Genomic DNA, 25,746 nt, shown 5'->3' with positions numbered 1-25,746 from the left:
GCCATTAATTATTAATTATCTTCTGTCCATGGCCAGGGAGTGTCCCTGCATGGCTGATCCAATTCCATCATCCCATGGGGAGATGCTGCGCCCAGGGGAGGAGCCAAGCATTCCTACCTGGGTACAATCTGAGCCTGGCACAGCACAGCAGCCTTTGCCCAGTGCATTGCCAGAGGAGCAGCTTCTGCTGCCCTGCATGGCCAGAGGGAGCCCAGGCCCATCTGCAGCAGCCCTGGAGCTGCAGAGGAAAACTCCCCCCTTGTGCAGGATCCCTGCTCCAGCAGAACCACAGCTGGCACTGCAGGAGGGCTGAGCCCCCATGGGATGGGGCTGTGCCACCCCCTGACACACAGGAGGCAGGGACTGCTCTGACTCTGGCAGTGGTTTGTTTGTTTTTTTGTTTGTACTATTTTATTTGTATTTTTAATTTTCCTAGTAAAGAACAGTTATTCCTGTTCCCATATCTTTGCCTTAGAGCCCCTTAATTTCAAAATTATAATAATTTGGAGAGAAGGGGTTTACATTCTCCATTTCAAGGAAGGCTCCTGCCTTCCTTAGCAGACACCTGGCTTTTCAAACCAAGACACACCAGCACTGCCCCTACACTGCTCCAGGGATTTTCCTCCTTCTTGGCAAGGTCCTACCAGCTGCCCGATGGCAGGCAGGGCTCCTTCCCCACCACTGCTGCTCTTTGGGACCTTCTCACTGCAGGTGCTACAGCTGGACAGGCAAACTGACACCTGGCCAGGACAGTTCCCCATCAGAGTGGGGTCTCACCCACCTGGGGAGCAAAACCCTGCCCCAAGCTCTCCATGTGGAGAAGGTGAGCTCATCACAGGGCAGGTAAACAGGACACTCTTGTCATGGTAACATGGAAAGGACAGGTCTGCCATTGTCCTTGCCCACTCTTCTGCTCTCTTTCAATTAATTTCTTTTCTCCTCTGGGCTCTGGCAGGACTGTTGACCTGCTGCCCAGCCATGCTGATGTTGCCATGTGTTACTAACAGGTCTCAGACACTATAACAATAATTTTCCTGATTTCAAACATAATTTAGTTAGATTTGTAAAAACATTTCAGAACATTTTCGTGCCAGCAACTTACTCCAGGATCAGGTGACTATAGTCCAGCTTGTCCTGCAGTTACAGCCAACTCTAGACAAGCATCAGGTTCCTATGGTTTATCTTGTGTTTTAAACTTGTTTTAGTTCTGGTAACACCCAATTTGTTTTAATGTTACAGTTGCATGGTTCTTGTCATAAAAGAAGCCTAACAAATCCAAGTAATTAAGGTTTAACTAACCCTGTGAACTAATAAAGGTGATGAGTGTGATCCACTTGCACAAACAAGGACTGAAACATATAGAAAAGACCCTGACCCTACACAGACCTGAGGAGAAAAGCCCCCCTCACTCCTCAGGACAACACATATTTCCCAGCAACAAAACTGGGGTGGTAGCAGTCCCACAGCAATGCATGGTAGGTTGAGTGTAACATGTCAGGTTTTAACTGTACTACTCAGGGAATTAACACTAATTGAATTTGGCCTAGATTGTCATAACAGACTGATGACAGCTCATTGGTGTACTTGGATGAGACTGCTGAAGCAGTAATTAGACTAACAATCCTTCCCTTGGATGCCTTGCACTCATCAGAGATGTTTTCCTTAGGCTGGCCATGAGAAAACTGTGTGTGCTCACAGCAGGAGGGACTGGAGGTGAGGAGTGTCCAGAGCCACAGCCATGGGGTGCCTGCCCCTGCTCAGCTCCATCTGCTCTGTGTGCAGGCAGGAGACACCACAGCCCACGTGCCCTGCTTGTGCCTCAGGGAAAGGATTGATGTGTTGGGAGCTGGGCTAAAACCTCAGAAAGCCATGGACACTAACACAAAAACTAACCCACAGATCAGTGTTTCTAAACATGCAAAACAAAAAACAAACAAACAAAGAAACGCCCCCCCCCAAAAAAAAAACAAAAACAAAAACATGAAGAATGAGAGAGGGAAAAGAACAGAAGTTTTCCAGGCTTTTTTCAGGCTTTTTTCTTGTATAGTTGAAAGCAGTTAAAACTCCTCTGCTGGCAGAAAGGATAGGGTGGCACTTACCCACTGAGCACCCCCAGCACCAGGTTGAGCACAAAGAAGGAGCCAAGCAAGATAAGGCTGACAAAGTAGATCCAGGGCCATTCATTCCCCATGGCATCATTAACCTGGCAAGGAGAGATGCAGATTAAATACTCTGAAGGCACTGTCCTCCATCTGTTTCCACTTAGAGCCCCTGAACAGCCTCTGGGATCTTTGCTCCCTCTAAAAGAGTACTTGGGATGGTGGGACATAAACCTGGCTCCAAGGCCTAGCTGCCTAGAACTCTGTGTCTGGTTTACATCCAGACCCAAACATTTTGGGGGCAGATTTAAACATCAGCCCCAAGCCTAAGCTTCAGCATGACTGTCTCCTGAGGACTGCAAAACATGGTTTTTACTGGAGGAGCATCCACCAGTCATTGCTGTGCTGGCCCATACCCATTCACAGGGTGGAAGCTGGATCAGTCTCCTGTTGTCATAGGCTGGAAATGGGGGTGTGTGTTCTATCCCCATCTGTCAGAGGTGGGGCAGTTATCCTCTGTTCATTGGGCAGTTTTCTTTATCTCCCACAACCCATCCTCCCTCCAGGAAATATCCTCTGTTCATGGGCCATCAATTATTAATTATCTTCTGTCCATGGCCACTGAGTGTCCCTGCATGGCTGATCCAATTCCATCATCCCATGGGGAGATGCTCCGCCCAGGGGAGGAGCCAAGCATTCCTACCTGGGTACAATCTGAGCCTGGCACAGCACAGCAGCCTTTGCCCAGTGCATTCCCAGAGGAGCAGCTTTCTGCTGCCCTGCATTGCCAGAGGGAGCCCAGGCCCATCTGCAGCAGCCCTGGAGCTGCAGAGGAAAACTCCCCCCTTGTGCAGGACCCCTGCTCCAGCAGAACCACAGCTGGCACTGCAGGAGGGCTGAGCCCCCATGGGATGGGGCTGTGCCACCCCCTGACACACAGGGGACAGGGCCTGCTCTGACTCTGGCAGTGGTTTGTTTGTTTGTTTTTTTGTTTGTACTATTTTATTTGCATTTTTAATTTTCCTAGTAAAGAACTGTTATTCCTGCTCCCATATCTTTGCCTGAGAGTGTTTTAATTTCAAAATTATAACAATTCAGAGGGAGGGGGTTTACATTTTCCATTTCAGGGGAGGCTCCTGCCCTCCTTGGCAGACCCTGTGTTTCCAAGCCCACACATACCCAGTAGAGGACCTCTGTCCAGCCCTCCATGGTGATGCACTGGTAGACGGTGAGCATGGCGAAGCCGAAGTTGTCGAAGTGGGTGATGCCGTGGTTGGGCCCGGCCCAGCCGCCGCGGCACTCGCTGCCGTTGATGCTGCAGTGCCGCCCGTGGCCCGAGCTGGTGCACGGGGCTGGCTTCTCTGAGCCCACCGTGGCAATCACGTCTGGGGAGCAAAGCCATGGGGTGAGCTGCAGGTCAGGCTCAACACAGCAGCGCACACTTTCTCCTCCTCTAAACTGTGCCCTGCTTGTTAGAACCCAGAACATTCCTCGGGCTGCCCTGGAAGACTTGAGACCCTGGAAAGAAGCTCAGAGACCTTGGCACAGAGTCAAAAACACCTGTGCCTTTGGTTTTAGCCCATGGAAACAATTACCAACTTTGTGTGAAGAGTTACAAGCCACAAAGGTTTGAATAGAATGATAGCGAATTTATCACAAGGCAAAAAAGTAGAATTTTGAAGTTTTTAGAATGGGGGTTCAAGAAGCAATATGGAGGAATCTGGGCATGTCCTGTCTTTCTCCTTCTTCTTCTTCTTGTCCTCCATCTTCTGCTGGGATGGTGACACTTTTAGATTGGTTTAAAATAGAGACAGACTGTCTAACATAAGTGATAGGTATTGGAAAATTATTGTAAATTAAGCACACGTAATTTTTAGTATAAAAAGCTAACACCACCCCAAGGGCAGTCAGTGTGCCACGAACCGACCTGCTGGACAGATCTCAGCAGGTCAGAGAAAGAATGTTATACATAAGAGAAAATAAACAACCTTGAAAATCAGAGCCTAGGAATCTCGACTTCTTCCTCGAGCACGGGGCTTAGAAAAAAGACTTCTTAATACCTCGGGAGCCATTTCAGCAACAACAAACTCAAGACCCGCTCAGCTCCATTCTGCTCTGTGTGCAGGCAGAAGACACCACAGCCCATGTGCTCCAGGGCTGGGCTTGCTCACAGCTGCTTGTGCCTCAGGGAAAGGATTGATGTGTTGAGAGTTGGGCTAAAACCTCAGAAAGCCACAGATCAGTGTTTCTAAGCGTGCAAAACCAAAAAATAAAAAAGGGATGAAGAATGAGAGAGGGAAAAGAACAGAACTTTTCCAGGCTTTTTTCTTGTATAGCTCAAACCAGTTAAAGGGCCCTTTCAGCACCCCTCACACCCAGCTGGGTGCTGTTTCCAACATCCCTCAGCCACACTCCCAGGCCTGATGCTGGCCAGACCACACTTTCTGCCAAACACAGAGTCCCTGAGGTCTCACAGCATCACACAGAGACAGCTCTGCTGCCCTCCCCAGCACAGCTCCACCTGTCCCAAGGTAGTAGCAGGTCTTGTGCATCCTGCCCTTGAAGAGCTCCTGGCCCACGATGGCGTAGATGATGATCATGAAGAGCACCAGCAGGGCGATGTGCAGCAGGGGCACCATGGCCTTGATGATGGAGTTCAGGACGACCTGAAGGCCTGCACAAAGATGAAGGGAGAGCAGGTCAACCACTTCCTAAACAGTGTTGGGTGCACCTTGTATCCCTGCCAGCCCACCAAGAAGCAGCCTTTGAAATGCCCCTTGCCAAGGGAAGAGGGGCACGGGCAGGACTGAGATCTCTGAAGGAGGAAATCCTTTCTTCTATGTAGAAATGTGCCCCTTGTTGACAGAGTGACAAATTATCCTTTGTCTCCTTAAAAAGGAAAAAAGCCCAGAAGTTTATCTCCTCAATTAGTGAAAAAGACACTTCATAGGACCTGGGGGACTTCACCTCAAACTTAGGGATAGCCAACTGGACAGGAGCCAAAAAGTGCCACCTGAGCAATTTAGTAGAAAAAGAAGAGAACAAAGAAAATAATCGGTTTTGTGAGGTGTTTTACCAGGAGCAAGAACCTCTTGCACCTGGTTTGGATTTTCTCTGTAAAGAGTTTTGTTATTTTGCCTTTTATTAAAACTTTTTTGTTTCCAACACTACCACAGAAGCCATCCTGCTGATTTTATGCTTTCCAAGGTAGCTGAACTATCTTGGGTGTGATATAGATCTCCAAGAGCTTATGAGACCTGCTCAAGGAGACCCCTATTTCACTTCTACCTACCAGGAAAGAACATGGAAGAGCACAACAGAGCCAGGCAGTGCTGAAGGCTCCTTCATGCCCCTCCCTTTGTTCTGCTGCTCTCATCCTGGCTGTATTAATGAGTTACAGAAGAAGATTCCTGCTCTGAGAAACCAGAGCGAGATCCTGGCCACCCAAAGGTAGTGCCACTGAGCCATGGAGGCAGCCAGGTGTGTGCCACCCTGCAGCTCCCCAGGGCTGACAACTGTCACTGACAGTTTTAGGAAAACCCTTTCACTTGGATTTTTCTCCTGAGAAGCTGGGTGGCCTCAGTAATGAAATAGAAACAATAATTATCTGATTGCTTGGAATGTGGTCTGGAGATGATTTACCAACAGGTGCATCTTTGGTTGGTTCCATGTGAATTGTTTTTACTTGACGACCAATCACAGGTCCAGCTGTATCAGGAGTCTGGTCAGTCACAAGATTTTATTATTCATTCCTTTCTAGCTTTCTGATGTCTCCTTTTTTCTTTCTTTAGTATAGTTTTAGTATAGCATTTTTGATATGATATGATAGATATAATGTAATGTAATAATAAATAAGATATTAACATTATATTATATTATATTATATTATATTATATTATATTATATTATATTATATTATATTATATTATATTATATTATATTATATTATATTATATTATATATAGCATCTATTCATATATTAAATATAATATATAATAAAATATATAATACATATAATATAAATATAACAAATAATAAATAATAAATAATGTAATGTAATGTAATGTAGTATCACAAAATAATAAATCAGCCTTCTGAAACCTGGAGTCAAGATTCTCATCTCTTCCCTTGTTGGGGTTCCCTGCAAATTCCACAGACAACCACCAGCTGCAGGAACAAGCAAGAACCCGTGCCCCCTCTACACCTTCCCTGTGGCTGGACTCCCCAGCTGTGTTGGGAGTCTTGTCAGTCACAAGATTTAATTATTCATTCCTTTCTAGCTTTCTGATGTCTCCTTTCTCCTTTCTTTAGTAGAGTTTTAGTATAGCATTTTTGATATGAGATGATGTAATGCAATGTAACGTAACGTAACATAACATAACATAACATAACATAACATAATATAATATAATATAATATAATATAATATAATATAATATAATATAATATAATATAATATAATATAATATAATATAATAATAAATCAGTCTTCTGAAACATGGAGTCAAGATTCTCATCTCTTCCCTTGTCAGGGTTGCCTGCAAATTCCACAGACAACCAGCAGCTGCAGGAACAAGCAAGGACCCGTGCCCCCTCTACACCTTCCTCGTGGCTGGGCTCAATCCAGCCACACCAAGGAGCCTGTCCCATGTCCCCCCAGCCTGGCCAGGCCCAGAGGGTCCGTCCAGCCCCAGCCCTGGGTGGCAGCAGGGACTGGCACCCACTTGGCACTCCGGACACCAGGCGCAGGGGTCTCAGCACGCGGAACGCTCGCAGCGCCTTCACGTCAAAGCCGCCTTTTCCCCCCGAGGGCCCTGCCTGCTTCACATTGACCTGCTCCAGGGTCATGGTGATGAGCCTGAAAGAGCCAGGGCACAGGGAGGGGAGGGAGGAGGAGAGGCAGAAAGGAGGACAAGAAAAAAAGAGAAGGGTGTGAGAATGGAGGGTGAGAAATCGGAGCTAAGGGTTCAGAGCTCTGCAGGCAGCAAAGCAAGGTCAGGACTGCCAGCCGTGCTCAGCCTCACCCAGAGCCAGCTCTTGGCAAGGCCAGCTCCACTGCTGACAGCCAGGGAGCTCCCAGCCCATGTGCAAACCCTGGAGGACCCCACACCACCCCCTTTCCCCAGGCAAGGAGACCCATGAGGCACGGAGGAGTCAAGACAGGAAGAAATTAGAGTTAGAGAGTGAGAGGAATAGTGGATTTGTCTTTACAAACAAGCTGTGGGGCTGCTGGTAGATAAAACCAGCACTGGGAGATGAAAGAAACAATGGGAAGGATTCCACTGATTGATGAATGGAAAAAGATATTTGCTTTTACAAATAAACTTTAGGTTTGCTGATAAACGAAATTAGACATTAAGAGATGAAAGAAACAATGGGGAAGAAAAACCCCTAAATTCTGTAAAAATTAAAAATTAAAATGGAGGGTTGGACATTAGAGGGAAATGTTTGGGAAATCTTCGGTATCAGGAGTTTTGGGAAGTTTGTACCTCTCAAGTACCTCAGGTGTTATGGGAAGTTTGTGCCTCTCAGCCAATGGGGAAAGAGAGAAGAGAAATGTGTCCAGGAAATTAAGATAAAAAAGAGGCTGCATCCTCCAAAAATGTGAGAGATCCCAGGGCAATGCCCCATGGCCTCTCCCTTTATTGGAATAAAGCCAGAAAGGACTCCTCTGTCTCCTTTTTGGACATAAACCTCTGGTGTTTGTAGATTAATTTTCCTAACAGAGAGGATCCCAGGGGATGTCAGAGCAGGAACAGGGGGCCCATGAACTTAGTCGAGGAGGTGTCCCCAAACACATTGTAATCACCACAAAAACTGGCTGTGAAAGAGGCCTGGCACCAGCTGAGCAGCAGCAGCCTTCCCACTTTTCCTTACCCTAGAGTCACAATGGAAAAGTCGAGCACGTTCCAGCCGTTCCGGAGATAGGCGTCCGTGTGGAAGAGGAAGCCGTAGGCGATGATCTTCAGCATGGCCTCGATGGCAAAGAAGATGAGGAAGGCATATTCAATCTTCTCCTGGGGATTGCAAAGGCAAGCAGCAGAGAATGCTCCATTAGAACACACTGTCACCTCCCCTGGTGACATCCTCATCCTGTCATCCTCACCAGTGACTCTGGAGCAGCCCCTGCTGCCACCTCTACACACACCAAGGGGACCCTGGGGACAAGGGTGGCATGCTGAGCCACCACATGCCACTCTCTGACCTGCAGCATGATCCCCCCAGCCCTTTAATGGCCCCTGCCACGACCCTGAGGCTTTGGCTCCTCCAAACTGCTCCAGCAAAGCCACCTGAAGGTGCCTGGCCCAGGGCACTGCTCCTCTCTGGCTCCCCTCCCTGCTGCTCCTCTCTCATATCCTCCACAGCCTTCCTCCTACAGGCAGCACTGACACCTCATCCTCTCCAGCTGAGGGCTTGCTGGGCCTGTCCTGGAGTCCCCACAGAGTCACCATGGCTCTCCTTTTGCCTGGGATGATAAGGAAGCTCCCAGGGAATGGAGGCCTTGGGCTCAAGGGCTCTGCTTAATGCCCGACATTTGCCTGGCAAAGTGATGTTATAAATAAGAAGCTTGACTAGGCCAATGTTCAAGCAGCAATCAATTTATTAATTAATATGGTAAAGTATGAGCCATACAGTGCTGGGTACAGTGGGGGAAGTTTTCCTTCCAACTGCACACCGATAGTTGAGGCTTACAGGTATTTATAGGGGTACTCATAAGATTTCTCAGCAGTTTCTATTCCAATTCTTACTCATCAGCAGTTTCTATTCCCAATTTTTGCATCACAATTCTATACACTATTGTGATTTAGTTTTTCTCAGGATGTATCCCAAAAGGAGCATCCCAGATGGTGCTGGTCCAGTTTCCAAAAGAAGGAAGAAATCCCATCTGGTGAGGTCCAGCTCTCCAGATGTGGGTCCACCTTTTAATTGCAAGGACTATAAATCTCATAACAGTGATGTCCAGCTTCCCTTGGTTGAAACTATAAATCCTTGAGGTGATGTTCATCTTCCTTTCTCAAGCTGCTTTTCACTGTTTTGTTAAGGTGTGAGATAAGCATGTTTCCTTTATATATATTCCAGAGCTATAGTTTCAAGGATACAAGCAATATTCTAAAATTATACTCCAAAAGGTTATTATTGCAAAACTCTTCAAGGCTTAGCTACAAGCAAAGAGCAACATCCTTAACGCTTTAATTCCAATGCTCCTAAATCAACAAAGGTTAATTGCAAACAAAAGATGGGTTCAAAGGCCTTCTTCCATGCTTTACTTTCCTCAGTTATTATTAGAATTGGTCTTTATAACTGTCCCATGGTCAGTCTCCACACATACCACAATCACAAATACACACGTTGCCTGTGTGAAACACAGCTGACACGAAGCACAGCTTTGTATTTCACAGTGACCAGCTAGAAATGGGCCTGGGGCTCACTGGGCAGAGGGGCTGCACCCCCTCCAGGCAGGACCTGGCACCCCATGGCAGGGGCTTGGCACAGCCCTGCAACTGCTGGGCCAGGGCAGCTCGTCTGTCCCTGGGGCACAGCCAAGAGCTGCCTGTGCCCAGCTGGCTCTGCCTGTCACTGCCATCACTGCCCTTGTTGACAATGTCCCTTCCAGACTAAAAGCCTCCTGAAGCAGCCAGGTGGAGAGGGATATTGATATTTCTGGTGTTTCCTGGTCCCTGTCTGCATCTTATACCCCCTGAAGGACAAGGAGCATCCCTGCTCAGGATCTCCAGGGAATCGCCCTCAGAAAGGCAGAAACCTCTCTCTGAGACCAAACTGGGAGTGGATCTTCACTGGGCAATACTGTAGTGCTGTGAGGGGTCCCCATGCCCTGCCAAATGGAAAATCCTCTCCTTTTCCAAAGCCAGGGCTAGAGCTCAAGAGAGAAGCATTGCTGGCTCAATTAACATCTCCAAAAGCAGTGACTGTGCTGTGTCCCCACATGACTGTCACCCACACAATGCCATTTCTTGTTGGATCTGAGGGCAGCTAGGGTAAGAGCAGAGATCCTGGCATTGCCTCTGCCTTCAAGGTTTTAGCTACAGCAACTCAACACTGCTCACCTCCCACCATGAGGGGACAAATGACCCCCAGACTGTCTCCCCCAAAGCCTGTCCTTGCAATCCCATGCAAACACAAATTCCATGAGGATCATTTCAGGCATGGAGGGGCTGCAGAGCCATGCCAGCAGCCACTGGTGTGGTGAGGTATCTCCCCAGCTGCAGAGGAAAACCAGAAAAGCCCACTGCAAGCTGCAGCAGCCCTGCAGTGCTGGGGCTGGTGAGTGTCAGGGTCCAGCCTGGAGTGGGATGCAGCTGCTGAGCTGCTGATGTCAGGATCCAGCACTGCAGAAGTCAATTCCATGCCCTGATTTTCCAGCAGAACAGAGTCAGTCTCTCACTAGAAGGGATTTTCCTCTGAAAACCCCTTGCCCAGTATCAAAAGGTAAATTGCTATTCCTCAGAGGACCCTTTGAGAAGCCCACAGCAGATGAACAGCGCTGCTTCAAGGGTAGCAGGTGCAGCCAGTGAGGAGCAGCAAGGTTCAAACCTGGGCCAAGGAAGAGGCAGCAGGCTGCCCCCAGCCACCCTCCCCCAGCCTGGGAGGGAGATCACAGCAAATTCCCAGCTTCTCTGGGCAACTTGAACCCAGGCATCAACACCATCAATGGGTTTTTTAGGTAACTAACCTAAATCTACCCTCCTTCAGTTTAAAACCATCACCCTCTGTCCTATTGCAACAGATCCTGTTAAAAACTTTGTCTCAATCTTTCTTATAAGGCCATGTCTTACATTGCAAGATGTGGCTGGGAGTGTGAATTCTATCACCATCTGTCAGAGCTGGGGCAGTTATCCTCTGTTCATTGGGCAGTTTTCTTTATCTCTCCCACAGCCCATCCTCTCCCCAGGAGATCTCTTGTGTTCATGGGCCATTAATTATTAATTATCTTCTGTCCATGGCCACTGAGTGTCCCTGCATGGCTGATCCAATTCCATCATCCCATGGGGAGATGCTCCGCCCAGGGGAGGAGCCAAGCATTCCTACCTGGATCCAATGTGAGCCTGGCACAGCCCAGCAGCCTTTGCCCAGTGCATTGCCAGAGGAGCAGCTTCTGCTGCCCTGCATTGCCAGAGGGAGCCCAGGCCCATCTGCAGCAGCCCTGGAGCTGCAGAGGAAAACTCCCCCCTTGTGCAGGATCCCTGCTCCAGCAGAGCCACAGCTGGCACTGCAGGAGGGCTGAGCCCCCATGGGATGGGGCTGTGCCACCCCCTGACACACAGGGGACAGGGCCTGCTCTGACTCTGGCAGGGGTTTGTTTGGTTTTTTGTTTGTACTATTTTATTTGTATTTTTAATTTTCCTAGTAAAGAACAGTTATTCCTGTTCCCATATCTTTTCCTGAGAGCGTTTTAATTTCAAAATTACAATCATTCAGAGGGGGGTGGTTTACATTTTCCATTTCAAGGAAGGCTCCTGCCTTCCTTGGCAGACATCTGGCTTTTCAAACCAAGACAGAGGGAGGCAGGGGTAGCTCACAGAGCTGCATGTGCACCTCTCCAGGTGCAGTACCAGAGCAGCAGCATTTTCTGCAGTTTTATCGAGTCTGTGCATGCAGATATGCAGGAGTATTCTCCATTGCCACAGCTCCTGGAAGACTCCCAGAGATCCAGGGTGACCCCAAGCTCTAGGAAAGCCAGATGCAATCACGACTCTCCTCCATGCCAACCTCCAGGCACAGAGCCCAATAGCTCCTGAAAACCAGCAATGGGCAGCAAACCCTGCTCAGGGACTGTGGGACACCAGTCAGCTGCCCAAAAACAACTGCTCCAGTGTTCCTGAGATGGCAGAGCCCTGGGGTGACAGACATCACACAGGACTCACAGGTAATTACAGGTAATTACAGCTGGGACTCCCTTCAAAAGCATCACACACCCACATTCCTGTCACTGAATTGTACCTGAGGCTTTGTCCAGGCTTTGGAAACAGGAATTCCCCAACCCCAGGGCTGAGATACAACCCAAAATGGGGTTTGCAGAAGCATACTGCTTGCCATCAAACATTTGTGCTACCTAAAATCCCTAAAGCCATTATGTGTGTCACTGTCATATTTTCTGGAAAAAATCTCTTTGCCAGGATTTCTTCTCCTGGGAAGCTGAGAAGCCTCAGAGAGAAATGAAAACAATAATTATCTGATTGCTTCTCCTGTGTTTGCTGCTTTGGAATGTGGTTGGAGATTGTTTATCCAACAGGTGGTTGTTTGATTGGTTTCATGTGAATTGTTTTTACTTAATGACCAATCACCATCAGCTGTGTCAGGACCCTGGCAGCAGTTGTGAGTTGTAATTAGTACCTTGTTAAGCCTTCTGTAAGTATCCTTTCTCTATTCTTTAGTATAGCATTCTTTATATAATATAAATACATAAAATAATAAATTAGCCTTCTAAGAACATGGAGTCAGATTTATCATTTCCTTCCTGCCACAGGGGACCCCAAAAATACCACAATGTGTGACACCAGCAGCGTGCCTGCACACAGGGCTACTTAAATTGAATATTTAAATAAGTAGCACACCTGTGCTACTTAAATTGTCTTGACAGTTTGAGGTCCAGCTCTGTCCCCCACTCCCTAGGCCTCCCATGTCCTACCTGACATTCCTACAAAGCCCATAGGGCTGAGGACAGCTGCTTTGGGGTGGCCTGACAGGGTGGCCTCCCTCCAAGCTGTCACCCTTGAGTCCCACTGATGGGGAAAAACTTTAAATTGAAAATTTACAGAGAATACATTTAAATATTAGGAAAAAATCTTGCCCTGTGAGGGTGCTGAGACCCTGGCAGAGGTGCCCAGAGCAGCTGGGGCTGCCCCTGGATCCCTGGAGGTGTCCAAGGCCAGGCTGGACAGGGCTGGGACCAACCTGGGACAGTGGAGGTGTCCCCCATGGTGGGGTGGAATGAGATGGGCTTGAAGGTCCCTTCCAAGCCAAACCATTCTATAATAAATATAAATTATAATATAAATATATTATAATATAATGTAAGATATTATAATATAAATATAAACACAAATATTAGAAATAAAGATAAATTATAAATAGAAATCAATATGAATTATTCTATAATAAATGCAAATACCTGCAATATCTCCGAGCTGGCTGAGCCCCAGCTCAGCCCACTCAGGTCAGGGCTGCTCCTGGGCTCCCCTGGCAGGGGAGCTGCTGTGCCCAGGGCTGTGGTGTCCCCTGAGCCCAGGGCTGGCTCTGGGCTCCCCGAGTGTCCCAGGGCTCAGCACCAGCACTGAGCATCCTCACACTGAAGGGGCAGCTGAAGGATTCACACTGAGTGAGGGGGAGCAGAGTTTGGGGCCTGGCCACTCCTCCTGCTCCCTCCTGTGTGGTCCCAGCCAAAGAAAATCTCTGAAACACCAAATAATGAAAGAGATATGAAATACCTCTTTCAAATAATGAAATATAATGGGTTTAGATTCGATTTTAGGAAAAAATCCTTCCCTGTGAGGGTGGGCAGGCCCTGGCACATGTGCCCAGAGCAGCTGGGGCTGCCCCTGGATCCCTGGCAGTGCCCAAGGCCAGGCTGGGACCAACCTGGGACAGTGGAAGGTGTCCCTGGCCATGAGAGGGGGTAGAATGAGCCTCCTGACCCAAACCATGTTACAATTCTATGTTTCTATGAAAACCAGGTATTTCAGTGTGTGCAGCATGTCAAACACCACCCACTGGAGCTGCAGAAATGGCTCAGCTGCCCTGGCAGATGAACTGTACTCTAAATTTGACTTTATTTCCTCACTGCTCATAAACGGAGGTCGGGCAGCCAGGTCACACACAGCCATCTGTATTTTCTTGGCTGAATCCCTGTGAATAACCTGCCTTGCTAAACACACTCTGAAGCTGCTTGCTCCTGGGGTAAGGTTTCCAGTGAAAAACAGTGGGATTTGAAACTCTGGAAACTCAAGTAAAAGTGAAAATAAATGCTGTGAATTATTGAACAAGTTGAAAAGTCAAAATAATTTCATCAGAGTTGAAGAAAATGTTGTGATTCCATTAGAAAAAGACAAAATCAGATACAAACAGGATTAAAAAAAACCCTTCTGGATCAAAAGAAATCTAATATAGAAAGAATAATGAAATGTGTTGAAATTAAACAACTGTACTTCTTCCAGGACAAAGTGGATTCTTAGAAAATAATAGGTTTATGGTTATTTCATTATTTTCATTTTTATGGTATTTCATTTTTTCACCCCCCATAAATGAGTTCTGATTAACCAAGCTTTCATGAGACTAATTCTAGGTTTACCTAGTGTAGACTCTGACTGCAGCTCTTCCCTGGCTGGAAACTCAGAGTGGCTGCTCTGCAGGTTTTCCAGTCCTGCAGCAAGGCAGTGGCAGCAGAGCTCTCCTAGGAATCCTCTCCTCCTGAGATTCTCTTTGTGATGCCTTAGGAGTTCAGCTTTTATAGTTTCTATCTGTTTGTAATCCTGTAATTTTTTGGTGTATAACTCCAAACTCCTTATAGAGTGTTTTTCCCATTTGGGGCAGACACAACAATTCCTCTCCAGGCCTGGCAATCAAGGACACCTCACTGCCTCAGGCCCCAGGGATGGAAACAAAAGTGACTTGGGGGAGCAAACTTGAGCTAAATGACTTCATTAGCTGAAGCTGTAATTGGCAGATTAACCCCCAATATGCAAATGGACCAAACTTATAAAAGTGTGCAAACCCATCTCCATTTTGGGTATAGCCCCTGGGGGGTTTCCTCTGCCCAAAATGTACCTGAAGGCCCCTCAATAAATTGAACTGCTTTTTATTCTCTTGATTTTTTTCCAGCCTCTGTTTTTAGGAGCCCAAAAAGGCATCACCAGTGGAGCACTCTTTTTAGAGTGGCTGTCCCTGCTCTGGGCTGCAGGAGCCTGTCCTGAGGAGGCTGGGGCTGGCCAGGCCCTGCACACCCTCAGCACTGAGCCCTCACCAGAGGGACCCTCAGTCCTGCCTCCCCAGTGTCACTGTCACTGCTTTTAATGGAGGGGTGGGACTCTTTTGGGGCTAAGAATGATTTATTGCTCAGGTAAACATCAGTCTCAGAGGCTGTGAGATTTTAGAGGAGCAGGCAGGCAGCCATAGCTCAAGAGCAATCACAAGTTTCTTTGTTACAAGGCAATATAGAACTTTCTAAACCAATGGACAGTTGTTACAGGGTTTATTTTGCTTTTCTAACCTATCACCTTTACTTAATTCTACTGCACTGTGGATAATTTTATCCAGTGGCTTCTGTCTCACATGTACACAGATGCTTCTGTTATAACTTCTAGACTCCCAACCTACTCCATACTATTACATTACTACACTATAAACCCTTCACCATCTTATCAATCCAGTTTCCCACTTACTTAAGGCAGATTCTTACTTACAACCATAGAAACATAAGTTTATGATTTTTCTACTTAATGCCTGTGTATTGTATTTTTACATCAATCCAAGCTTCTCCCAAGGCTGCAAATCAAACCCTGCAGTGTCTGTGAAAGTTGCTGTTTTTCTGATTTCCACACACAAAAAGCGTGGGGCAATGTCCTCACTGCCCTGACTCAGTTTCCCCTCCTACATTTTGCCTTCTCAATAATTTCAACATCTTTTTATAAACTCAACCTTCTCCAAGGAGGATTGGGCAATGAAGAGACAGAAAAGGGACAGGGAGAGATTAAACACATCACAGCACCTCTCTGCTGCAGGAAAATGCCTCCACAAGCCTTTCTCCACTACCTGCAGGCTGCAGGTTCTTTCCTACTTTACTCTGCCAAGGTCAGGATTCAATGTGTGAGATGGTATTTCATGTTGGGACTCAGGTGTTTATCAGTTGTTATCTCTGTCACAGTCTCACAAACCCTGAGTTCTACAGCACTTCACTCTAACAAACTAAAAATGGAGCCCTGTCTCTCTCTACAAGGCCTTTTAAGGATAAACTGTCCAATTAAGAAATGACACCTAAATTATTTTTATTTTTAACCCAATAACCAACCTCCCATGGCCTGAAATGTGGGCTTTTTTATCCAATTACACAAAATCACCCAAACCCATGGAGAAGGAGGAGAAGAAGGAGCAGCCTCTGCCCTACAACCTCCATCTTGCTTTATCTATATTTCTATATTCTAAAACTCCAAACTCTATAAGTTTTCCACCCTGTGATATCACACACTTCTACTCAAACTCCACACCCACAATCCCAGTTCTGTCATTCCATTTTGGAAGCTTCTCCACAGCCTCAGGTCAATGCAGTGTTCTCCTGGGGGTCAGTGCCTGTCAGCACAGAAAGTCTGAAATTCTCAGCACCCAGGGTTCCAACAGCAGGCCTGTGCTGAGCATAGCCTGATGCCCCAGGTGATGGTGCCTGGCTAAATTCTCAGCTGGCTTTGCTCCTACAAAGGCACCAGAACATGGTGACAAAGGGACAGCAAGCAGGAATGAAAGAACAGCAGCCTGGGGCTACCTGGCTCTGGACACCAATTGCTGTGGCAACAGGCTGAAACATCCCCCAGTAGGGTGCAGCGTAAGTAATCCAGTGGACAAAAAATAAAAAGAGACGGAATTTCATTGATGCAATGAATTTCCATCACTTGGTCCTTCCCATGGGAAAGCTCCTGGGGCAGCATCAGCCCCTCTGGGAGCCCTGTGAGGCCAGGGCCACCACCCACACCTGGGCTTCCCCCAGCTCTGCCCCACAGGGCTCAGCCTCATCCCAAGCCCTCTCCCAGAGGGAATTTCCATCCCCTCTGTCCCCATGGCCAGCCTGCCCCAGCCTTGCTTTCCTCTTTTACCCCTCCCCTGAGGTAACAGCACCTCCCAGAGCCTGCTGTGCCCCCCAGCCAGGGAAGAACCCCAAACCAGCCTGAGGGGTTAGGGAGGCTGGTCAGACCAGCCAGGAGCATGAAGGAACACCCCAGGATCTCACCCTCCTCATCCTGAGGAGTCCTGGAACCCCATTTCATTAAAAGGGGGATTTAGGTGTTTGGATTCAGTCATTATACTCAGTCTCTCAATGGAAATCAATGTGGATTGAACCACAGTGGGGATCTGAAGAGTAGAAAGGTGTGGCAATCTAAAAATAGTGTAAATTGTTGATCTGGGACACATCAAAACATCATATTCCAGGAAAACTGGAGCAACTGTGGAAGAATATGGAATAATGATTAGAAAGGAGTAACCTTTCTGCCTAACAGAAACAGGTTTTCTTCCTCTCTTAAATAAAAGATAACAAAATTAAAATAGAGTTTTGAAAGGGAAAGGTCAGAAAAAATTATTCCAAAATGCTGCAGCAAACCATTTAAGCCTTTCTGGAACAGGATGTTTCTTTTTGAAAGTGTGATAAAAAATAAATCAGAGGACATTTTTTCCTTCATTGGCATCAATTCTTCCTTCATGTCTACTCCACACACAACCTGCTGCCTTTGATCTCTACTCAGGGGTGCTTTCAGCCCCTCTGAAAACCCATTTTGCAGTCACTTCTTCCCAGCCCTGCCTCCTAGTGACTGCAGCAGCTTTGGCTGGACCAACACTGCCTGACACCCCCTGGGGCAGCACCCCCAGAGCAGCTTGTGCCACCCTGCAGCTGTGTCACCCCAAGCCACCAGCCCCAGAGAGCCCTCAGGGCTGCAGGAAGGGCTCCAGGTGCTCCTTACCAGGCTGGAGTTGGCAATGTTGGTGTCATCCTCAGGCATGGGCAGGTAGATGGCCAGAGCAACACAGTTGGCAAAGATGGTGAGGAGGATGATGATCTCGAAGGGTCTATGAGGAAGTGTTAAGGAGTGCAGACAGGAAAGAAAAAGCAAAATAACCCCACCCCTGTCCTGTCCTATTTAGGGCTATTTAAAGGGGGTCCAGCTCCTTTAAAAAAGAATACAAGCTCTATGAGCAGATAAATATTGATTTCCCAATTATACTGTGGGCCCTCAAGCAGCCATCAACAAAGAGTGTGTTAAAGCTGTACACTACAAAAATATAAGAACTTTATGACTCCCTCCCCATTAACAGGCTAACCTATATTTAAATAGGAGAATTAATGCTAGAATGAGTAACCAGGGTCCTCCCTCTATGAAGCAAGCTTACATCTGTACATTATTAACAAATCACCAATACACAACAAATCAAACAAGCAGAGTATTAAATATCTTGTTAACCCGACAGAGGAGCGTCCATTAAGAAAGATTAAAACCTGTAAAAGGAACTAGGCAAACCCATCAAGGCCCAATTGTTTACCAAAAACACAGCCTTCAGCAAACCAAAAACAAGTATTGAAGGTGATGCCTGCCTGGTGTGGAGAACCAACCCCACCATGGGGGCAGAGCACAGAAAGCAGCCAGAGCTCAGCCTCAGCACATCCTCAGGGCCAGGACACTGGGGTCAGCTTTGCCACAGGACAAAGGGATGGGAGAGCTGGCAGCTTCCCCCTCCTCATCCTTCAGTGAACCACCCTGAAGGGCTAGGAGCCTTTTGCAGAATGCAGGCACTGAACCTGTGGAAGAGGTTTTACAGCAACTTCTGTGAGCCAGAGGGAAGTTTGATAAGAGGATCCACGTTTACCCCTGAAAGAATTTTCTACCATAGAAACCAAAAAAGAAAGAAGGATAAATAAGAGAAATCTGCAACTGCCTATTCCAATGAGCACTTTGTCTTTACTGACCAATGAGTAAACTTATGGGTTCTGTAAGAATGCATAAAAAGCATGCGTGCTAGAATAAAAACAGTTGGAGGCCTTCTGGAAATGGAGTGTTGCTCTGTATTGTCTCAGCTAGGACATGAACCCAAGCATCCCCTCCAGAGCAGGCAGGCCCTGGCTCCCTCTGCACTTGGCATCCATGAGGGAGACTCCTGCTGCTCGGGTCTCACAGGGGCTCCATGGCCCCAGCTGAAGGTCTCTGGGACAGGGCAGCTCATCCAGGGGCTCCTGTGGCACACCATCCCCAGGTGTCCTACAGCCATGGTGGCCCAGGAGAGGCAGTACTGCTGTGCCTGTCCCCAGGAGTGAGCACAGCCTGAGGGCTGTCCCACCCCTTCAAGGTAGAAATTGTGCTGTTTGAGCCCTATAACACCTCAGAATAAAAGGGATGACTTTACTATTTCCCATGAAGACCCTGGTTCAGGCACTGGGTCACTCTCAGGCTCCTGCTACTGTCACTGCTTTGCTGGGCCTTGAAACCTCTTGGGCAAGCTTCAGCTCTCACCTTCCTGAAAGCCTCCAAAGAGCTCAAACTCTGTCTCCAGGGCCTCGTTTGCAGCCAGGCCCTCCCTCCAGGGATCCCCACTCTCTGTTTCCTACAGCATTCTCCCTTGAGGGCTGCCTTGGGCTCTGGTGGCCACACCACTGTGCAGCCCAGTATGACAGAGCAAGGGGCACCGTGCTGTCCACAGCAGCCTGAGTGCTGTCAGCTCTGTCCTGGACTCATCACAGGCTTTGTTTCCTTTTCTGAACCTTTCTATCCATCAACCTGATGACACTTTAAAAACTGAACTCAGCTGGGAAAGCTGCTCCCCTTTGTGTCCAGGTAATGAGGCAGAGCCCAGGGCCTGGAGCTTCCCTGCCTGCTTGGGCAGGGCAAGACAAGCCCTCCTTGAAGGGTGACCTCCACTGGAGCTCCTGTAACTGGAGCTGAAATCCACTTGCTGCCTGTGATTCTGGCACAGTTATGAGGCAGAAATGCAGTGGGACAGATTGAACCAAAAAACAGACATGTGGATAACTGGGGACAGTGTCTCTGCCTCCTGCCGCTGACACAGAGCCTCAGCATCCTCCTCATCTCCTTGTCTTGCAATCTGACTTCTTTCTGTTCAGCACACAGCATCCAAGGGCCCCCACATCTGCCTTGCAGCAGGAATTAGGCCTCTGTGGTCCTCCAGGGTTCCCACAATCCTCCCCCATCTGCCTTGAAGTTCTCCTGGCTACAGAATGACCTGAAATACCAGCGTGTGTCACAAAGTGAGACACGTCCCAACAACCATCAGGCTGTTGGACTGCCTTGCACACAACACCCAGTAAACTGCAGAACATTCAATTTCCTTGTTCTGATGAACGTATTTCTTGAGATGTGAGCAAATTTCAGCAGAAAACACCCTCTGCCTCAAGTCAGCCTTTCGCCCACCCTGGGGTGAGTGGAGTGATGCTCCCCACACTTCAACTGCTTGAAAAAGACCCCAGCCCACCCCTGTGGCTCAGCTTTGTGCTCTGACAGCAGCAGCCACACAGCAGTGATGGGCCCAGGGAACAGGAACCCATACTGCCACACAGAACCAACAGCCCAGGCATGGCAGTCAGATTTTCTGGAAAAATCCCTTTACCCAGCATTTCTCTACTGGGAAGCTGAGAAGCCTCAGAGAAAAAGGAAATCAATATTATCTCATTTGCTTCCCCTGTGTTTTGCTGCTTTGGAATGTGGTTGGAGATTGGTATCTTCTGTGAATTGTTTTGACTCATTGGCCAGCTGGGGCCAAGCTGTGTCGGACTCTGAAGAGAGAGTCACAAGTTCTTCATTAGTATCTTTTTAGCCTTCTGTCTGTATCCTTACTGTAGTCTTTAGTATAGTTTAGTTATTATTCTTTTATATAATATAGTATCATAAAATCATAAATTAGCCTTCTAAGAACATGGAATCAGATTCATCATTCCTTCCAATGACGGGGTCCCAGAAAATACCACAACCAGGTACCCACACACAAGAGGGCCACAGCTAATCTCCCCTTGGCAGCCTGCATGGCCCTGCAGACCATAATAACCCAGAGGAACTGGAACGACCCGACCCTGTCACATACCCTGGTCTCTGAGTGAGGGCAGCCAGGTGCAGCTGGGTATAAATACAGGCAGGCACTGCAGAAACCTGATTCCCTGGATCGTTTGTCCTGCACAGGTCAGAGCCACCTGCACATGCCACCGTGCTGGGGGCACCCACTCATCCCCTGTGGTGTTGTGAGGTCCCCAGAACGAGGTGAGAGATGAGAATTGGACTCCATGTTCTCAGAAGGCTGAATATTATATTATATTATATTATATTATATTATATTATATTATATTATATTATATTATATTATATTATATTATATTATATTATATTATATTATATTATATTATATTATATTATATTATATTATATTATATTATAGTATATTATAGTATATTATAGTATATTATAGTATATTATAGTATATTATAGTATATTATATTATATATTCTAAAACTACACTAAAGAAAGAGAAAGGAGACATCAGAAGCCTAGAAAAGAATAAATAATAAAAACCCATGACTGACTCACAGAGTCAGACACAGCTGGCTGTGATTGGCCATTAATTAAAAACAATTCATATGTTTGGATAAACAATCTCCAGACCACATTCAAGAGGAGCAAAACATGGAGAAGCTGAAGCTTCCCATCTTCCCAGGAGAAGAAATCCTGGCAAAGGGATTTTTCAGAAAATGTCATGGTGCCAGTCCCCCTCCAGAGCACTGAGGTAGGGAAGACCCTCCCTGTGCTGTGCACTTGCTCTGGCACATGCTGGCCCAGCAGGAAGAATGTGTTTGAGCATGCTGCAAGATGTAAATCCTATTTCCAGCTCCTCCCTATAGTATTTAGGGAGCCCCTGATATAAGGAAATTATTGGTATTTAATTCTATTGATTTAGAAGGTTGAATAATTGTTTTATTAAAAATATATCATATTATATCATATTATACTATATTATACTATATTATAGTAAATATATATTATACTAAAGAAATATTAAAAGAATATTATATTATACTACATAAAATATATATTTTAAAGAAAATCTCGTGACTGTTTCTAGACAGTCAGATATAGGGTTTTTTTTAAATTGGTTAAGGAAATAAAATAATCTTTAGTAGAATTTAATTACTAATTCTCTTTTGGTGAACTGTTTTCTTAACACATTTTACATGTGTAAAAACAACAGGAGCTGAGAATAGAGATAAGAATTGTTCTCTTTTTTTCTCTCTTAATTTCTTCAGGAAAAATCCTGTGAGAGAATGATGTCTCTCTCTGTTCAGAGCATGTGAGTGCCACACCTCCCCTGCCACTCAGGCACACACACAAGTTTCCTCCTTTCTCAGTGCCCATTTAAGACACAGACCCAGTTCCCTTCTGTGCCCACAGAACCATCATTTCTCGAGCCAGAGACACAGAAAATGAGAGCTCCCCCATTTTGGCCCTGCTCCCACTCCTGGAGGGCAGAGAGTCCCCTTGCAGCAAAGGAATGAGGTCTCAGCCTCCAGCAGCACCAGGGCTGTGAGCATGCCCTCATGCCTGCCAACAGGGCTTTGGACAAAGCAGCATCCCTGGGCATGGTTTTGGTGTCCCCACAGCAACACAGCCAGCCTAAGGTGACCAAGCCACCTCCCAGAGTGAAGCCTGGCCAGGGGTGGGATCATCTTGCCAAGGCCAGGAGCACACAGATAAGGGTCAGTAACTAAAATGAGAAAAGATGTGGTGGAAGAGCTTGATTCTGTTGCCCAGTCCATCATTTTTGCTACAGCCCAAACGTTTCGCTGAAATCAAAGTGAAAATTTTCATCTCCCACTCTCTTCCTTTACATAAAATATGGATGAACAAAGTTCTAGTTTCTGGATGCATGGCAGAAACATGTCATCTTGGTATTTCTGAGCTGCAATGCCCCAGTGAAAAGGTCAAAAAGCAACACCCAAACTACAACACTAAGCCAAAGGCACAAAGAAGGACTATCCTTCTGAACAGTAGCACCCACAAAAAGCCTTCACCTGTGACAGCAGTACCAGGGAGCGATGGGAAAGGGGGCTGAGAGGACAATGGAGTCAGCAAGGATTTGGGGGAGGCCCCCCACCAGGGCAGAGCACAGCTGTGGGATCAGATTGTGATACACACAAAGAGCCATCCCAAGCAACTCACCAGGGTCTTGCTACCACCCCCAAGCCTCCAGAGTATCACATTGTCCCCACTGACCCCATCCCCACCCCTGCCACACCAAACCCCCTCCCCTCTCAGCAGTCTGTCCCCCATTGCTCCCCAGCACACAATACACACAACACAGTCACTGCCCCCAGTCCCTTGGCCCAGGCTGTCCCTGCCTGTCCCTGTCCCACCCCACCCAAGGCCTGACCCACTCCTCAGCCCAGCTTTCCCCAGCCAGCACAGCCATTGCCTTTGCCATGCATCCTGCAGGGCTCCCTGGGTGCCTCGCTGCCTGATGAGACAGTGCAAGCTGGAACAGGCTGCCAGCTCTCCCCAGCAGCCCACCAGGCTCACAGGCCCACACACACACTGCTGCCAGCCCTGCAGCCACAGGATACTTCCACTCCACGATGCTGATGCAGGCCTTCCTCAGGGGGTTCTCCAGGGTGAGGCAGAACAGAGCCCTGGGTGGACGAGGAGCTATCGGTGGTACCGGCTTCTTGGACTTCTCCTTCTGCTGCCTCTTCTTCACGTCACCCTGGGGAGAAGAGGGCTCCATGGTGTTGCTCCCCTAGCTGTCTGCTCCCCTCCTGCCCTGCAGTGGAGCCCCCCTTCCCCAGGTCCCAGAGCTCCTCTGGCTCTGTCCCCTCCGCGCAGCCGGGGAGGCGCTGGGGGAGTGGGGGCTGGAGCCTGCACTCGCATGTACAAACACACAAAGCATGAGTTTAAATTTAGATCCCAGCCTGGCTCTGGGTGCTGTCCCAGCTCCTGAGGGCCCCTGCAGCTGTTCCCTCTTTACCCAGCACATGGGGAGTTGGGCGAGTGCTTGGCGTGCCACGGGCTGGGCTGGGGGTGGGACAGGCTGGCCACTGCCTCCAACAGAGGAGCACCCGTGTCCGAGGTCAGCTCTGTCCTCAGTCCCCATCGTGTCCCGGCTCAGCTCTGTCCCCAGGTCCCCACCTGCACCGTGTCCCGGCTCAGCTCTGTCCCCAGGTCAGCTCTGTCCCTGTGTCCCCGCCGTGTCTCAGGTCAGCTCTGTCCCAGGTCAGCTCTGTCCCCAGGTCAGCTCTGTCCCTATGTCCCCACCGTGTCTCGGCTCAGCTCTGTCCCCAGGTCCCCACCGTGTCCCTGATCAGCTCTGTCCCCATCTGCACCGTGTCCTGGCTCAGCTCTGTCCCCACATCCCCACCTGCACTGTGCCCCAGGTCAGCTCCATCCCCAGGTCTCCACCTGCACCCTGTCCCAGCTCAGCTCTGTCCCCAGGTCAGCTCTGTCTCCAGGTCCCCACCTGCACCTTGTCCCGGCTCTGCTCTGTCCCCAGGTCCCCACCGTGTCCCTGATCAGCTCTGTCCCCATCTGCACCTTGTCCCGCCTCAGCTCTGTCCCCAGGTCCCCAGCTGCAGCGTGTCCCAGGTCAGCTCTGTCCCCAGGTCAGCTCTGTCCCTATATCCCCACCGTGTCCCGGCTCAGCTCTGTCCCTACGTCCCCACCGTGTCTTGGCTCAGCTCTGTCCCCAGGTCAGCTCTGTCCCTATATCCCCACCGTGTCCCAGCTCAGCTCTGTCCCCAGGTCCCCACCCGCACCGGGAAGCAGCCGGGCTGCCCAGGGCAATGTGCATTTGCTGAATCTCATCCTGCAGGGTGAGATGGAGCAGCCAGCTCTGGCCAGCTCCCAAGGACAGTTTCCCCCCTCATCTCATCAGCCCCTCCTCTGCAGGATTTCACCTGTGCACACCTGGACCATGTGATACTGGGGCTGTAGGGCCTTCGAGGCTGGGTCCGTTTCACTTAGGACACCCCAATCTCAGAGCTCCAGGGAATCATGGTGAGCCCAAAAAGTGCTCAGGCTTGTGTTATATGGTCTCCTCAGTCTCATAAGCTCTTGGAGATCTATATCACACCCAAGATAGCTCAGCTACCTTGGAAAGCATAAAATCAGCAGGATGGCTTCTGTGGTAGTGTTGGAAACAAAAAAGTTTTAATAAAAGGCAAAATAACAAAACTCTTTACAGAGAAAAACTGAGCCAGGTGCAAGAGGTTCTTGCTCCTGGTAAAACACCTCACAAAAGTGATTAGTTTCTTTGTTCTTTTTCTACTAAATTGCTTAGGTGGGACTTTTTAGCTCCTGTCCAATTGGTTATCCTTAAGTTGGAGGTGAAGTCCCCAAAGTCTTGTGAGGTGTGTTTTTACCTAATTGAAGAAGCAAACCTCTGGGTGTTTTTCCTTTTTAAAGAGACAAAAGATAGTTTTATCACTCTGTAAACAAAAGACACATTGCTATAGACTTGCTTTTCTGGAGGCACAGAGGAAACCCTTGGCTGGCATTGGTCACTTAAACAACCACTTGCTTAGCCTTACCAAGGTAAGTCCTGCATGCAGGGTGTGGAGGATGCCTGGGGATGCAGGAACCCAACCAGCCTGGTAATGCCTTGTGAAGGCTGACCTAGAACAGAGAATCCCTAAAGAATAAAGTAGGGATTTATTAAGAGGTCTCAAATAGATCCACCTTGGGCAGCACAACCCAAAGTGGTCACAAAATGGATGACAGGTCATGGGGTCTCACACTTTTATAAGTTCTGGTCCATTTGCATATTGGAGTTAATTGTCCAATTACAGCTTTACCTCATGCAGTCCCATCCTTCTTGTTTTTCTCCCTTCATTCCACGTTGTTTGTGCTCTTGGGCCTGAGATTTGGATCAGCTGTCCTTGGGTCCCCAG

The 25,746-nt window shown here is 48.0% G+C and overlaps 1 protein-coding gene across 3 annotated transcripts in view; it reads right to left on the bottom strand.

Annotated features, from left to right (window-relative positions):
- The window catches only part of CACNA1S (calcium voltage-gated channel subunit alpha1 S), a 63,251-nt gene extending 39,663 nt beyond the window's left edge, over positions 1-23,588 (bottom strand). For all 3 annotated transcript variants that reach the window (XM_066565417.1, XM_066565419.1, XM_066565420.1), the window contains exons 1-7: positions 23,428-23,588; positions 17,780-17,885; positions 7,977-8,116; positions 6,824-6,957; positions 4,621-4,773; positions 3,279-3,484; positions 2,100-2,203 (exon numbers count right to left, since the gene is read on the bottom strand). In XM_066565417.1, coding sequence (XP_066421514.1) covers positions 2,100-2,203; positions 3,279-3,484; positions 4,621-4,773; positions 6,824-6,957; positions 7,977-8,116; positions 17,780-17,885; positions 23,428-23,588 — 1,004 coding nt within the window. The remainder of the gene's footprint in view (positions 1-2,099; positions 2,204-3,278; positions 3,485-4,620; positions 4,774-6,823; positions 6,958-7,976; positions 8,117-17,779; positions 17,886-23,427) is intronic.
- Positions 23,589-25,746: the final 2,158 nt, after the last annotated feature.

The sequence above is a fragment of the Molothrus aeneus genome, chromosome 24 (assembly GCF_037042795.1).
Source record: "Molothrus aeneus isolate 106 chromosome 24, BPBGC_Maene_1.0, whole genome shotgun sequence".
NCBI classification, from domain to species: Eukaryota; Metazoa; Chordata; class Aves; order Passeriformes; family Icteridae; genus Molothrus; species Molothrus aeneus.
This window is presented reverse-complemented; position numbering and strand designations above follow the sequence as displayed.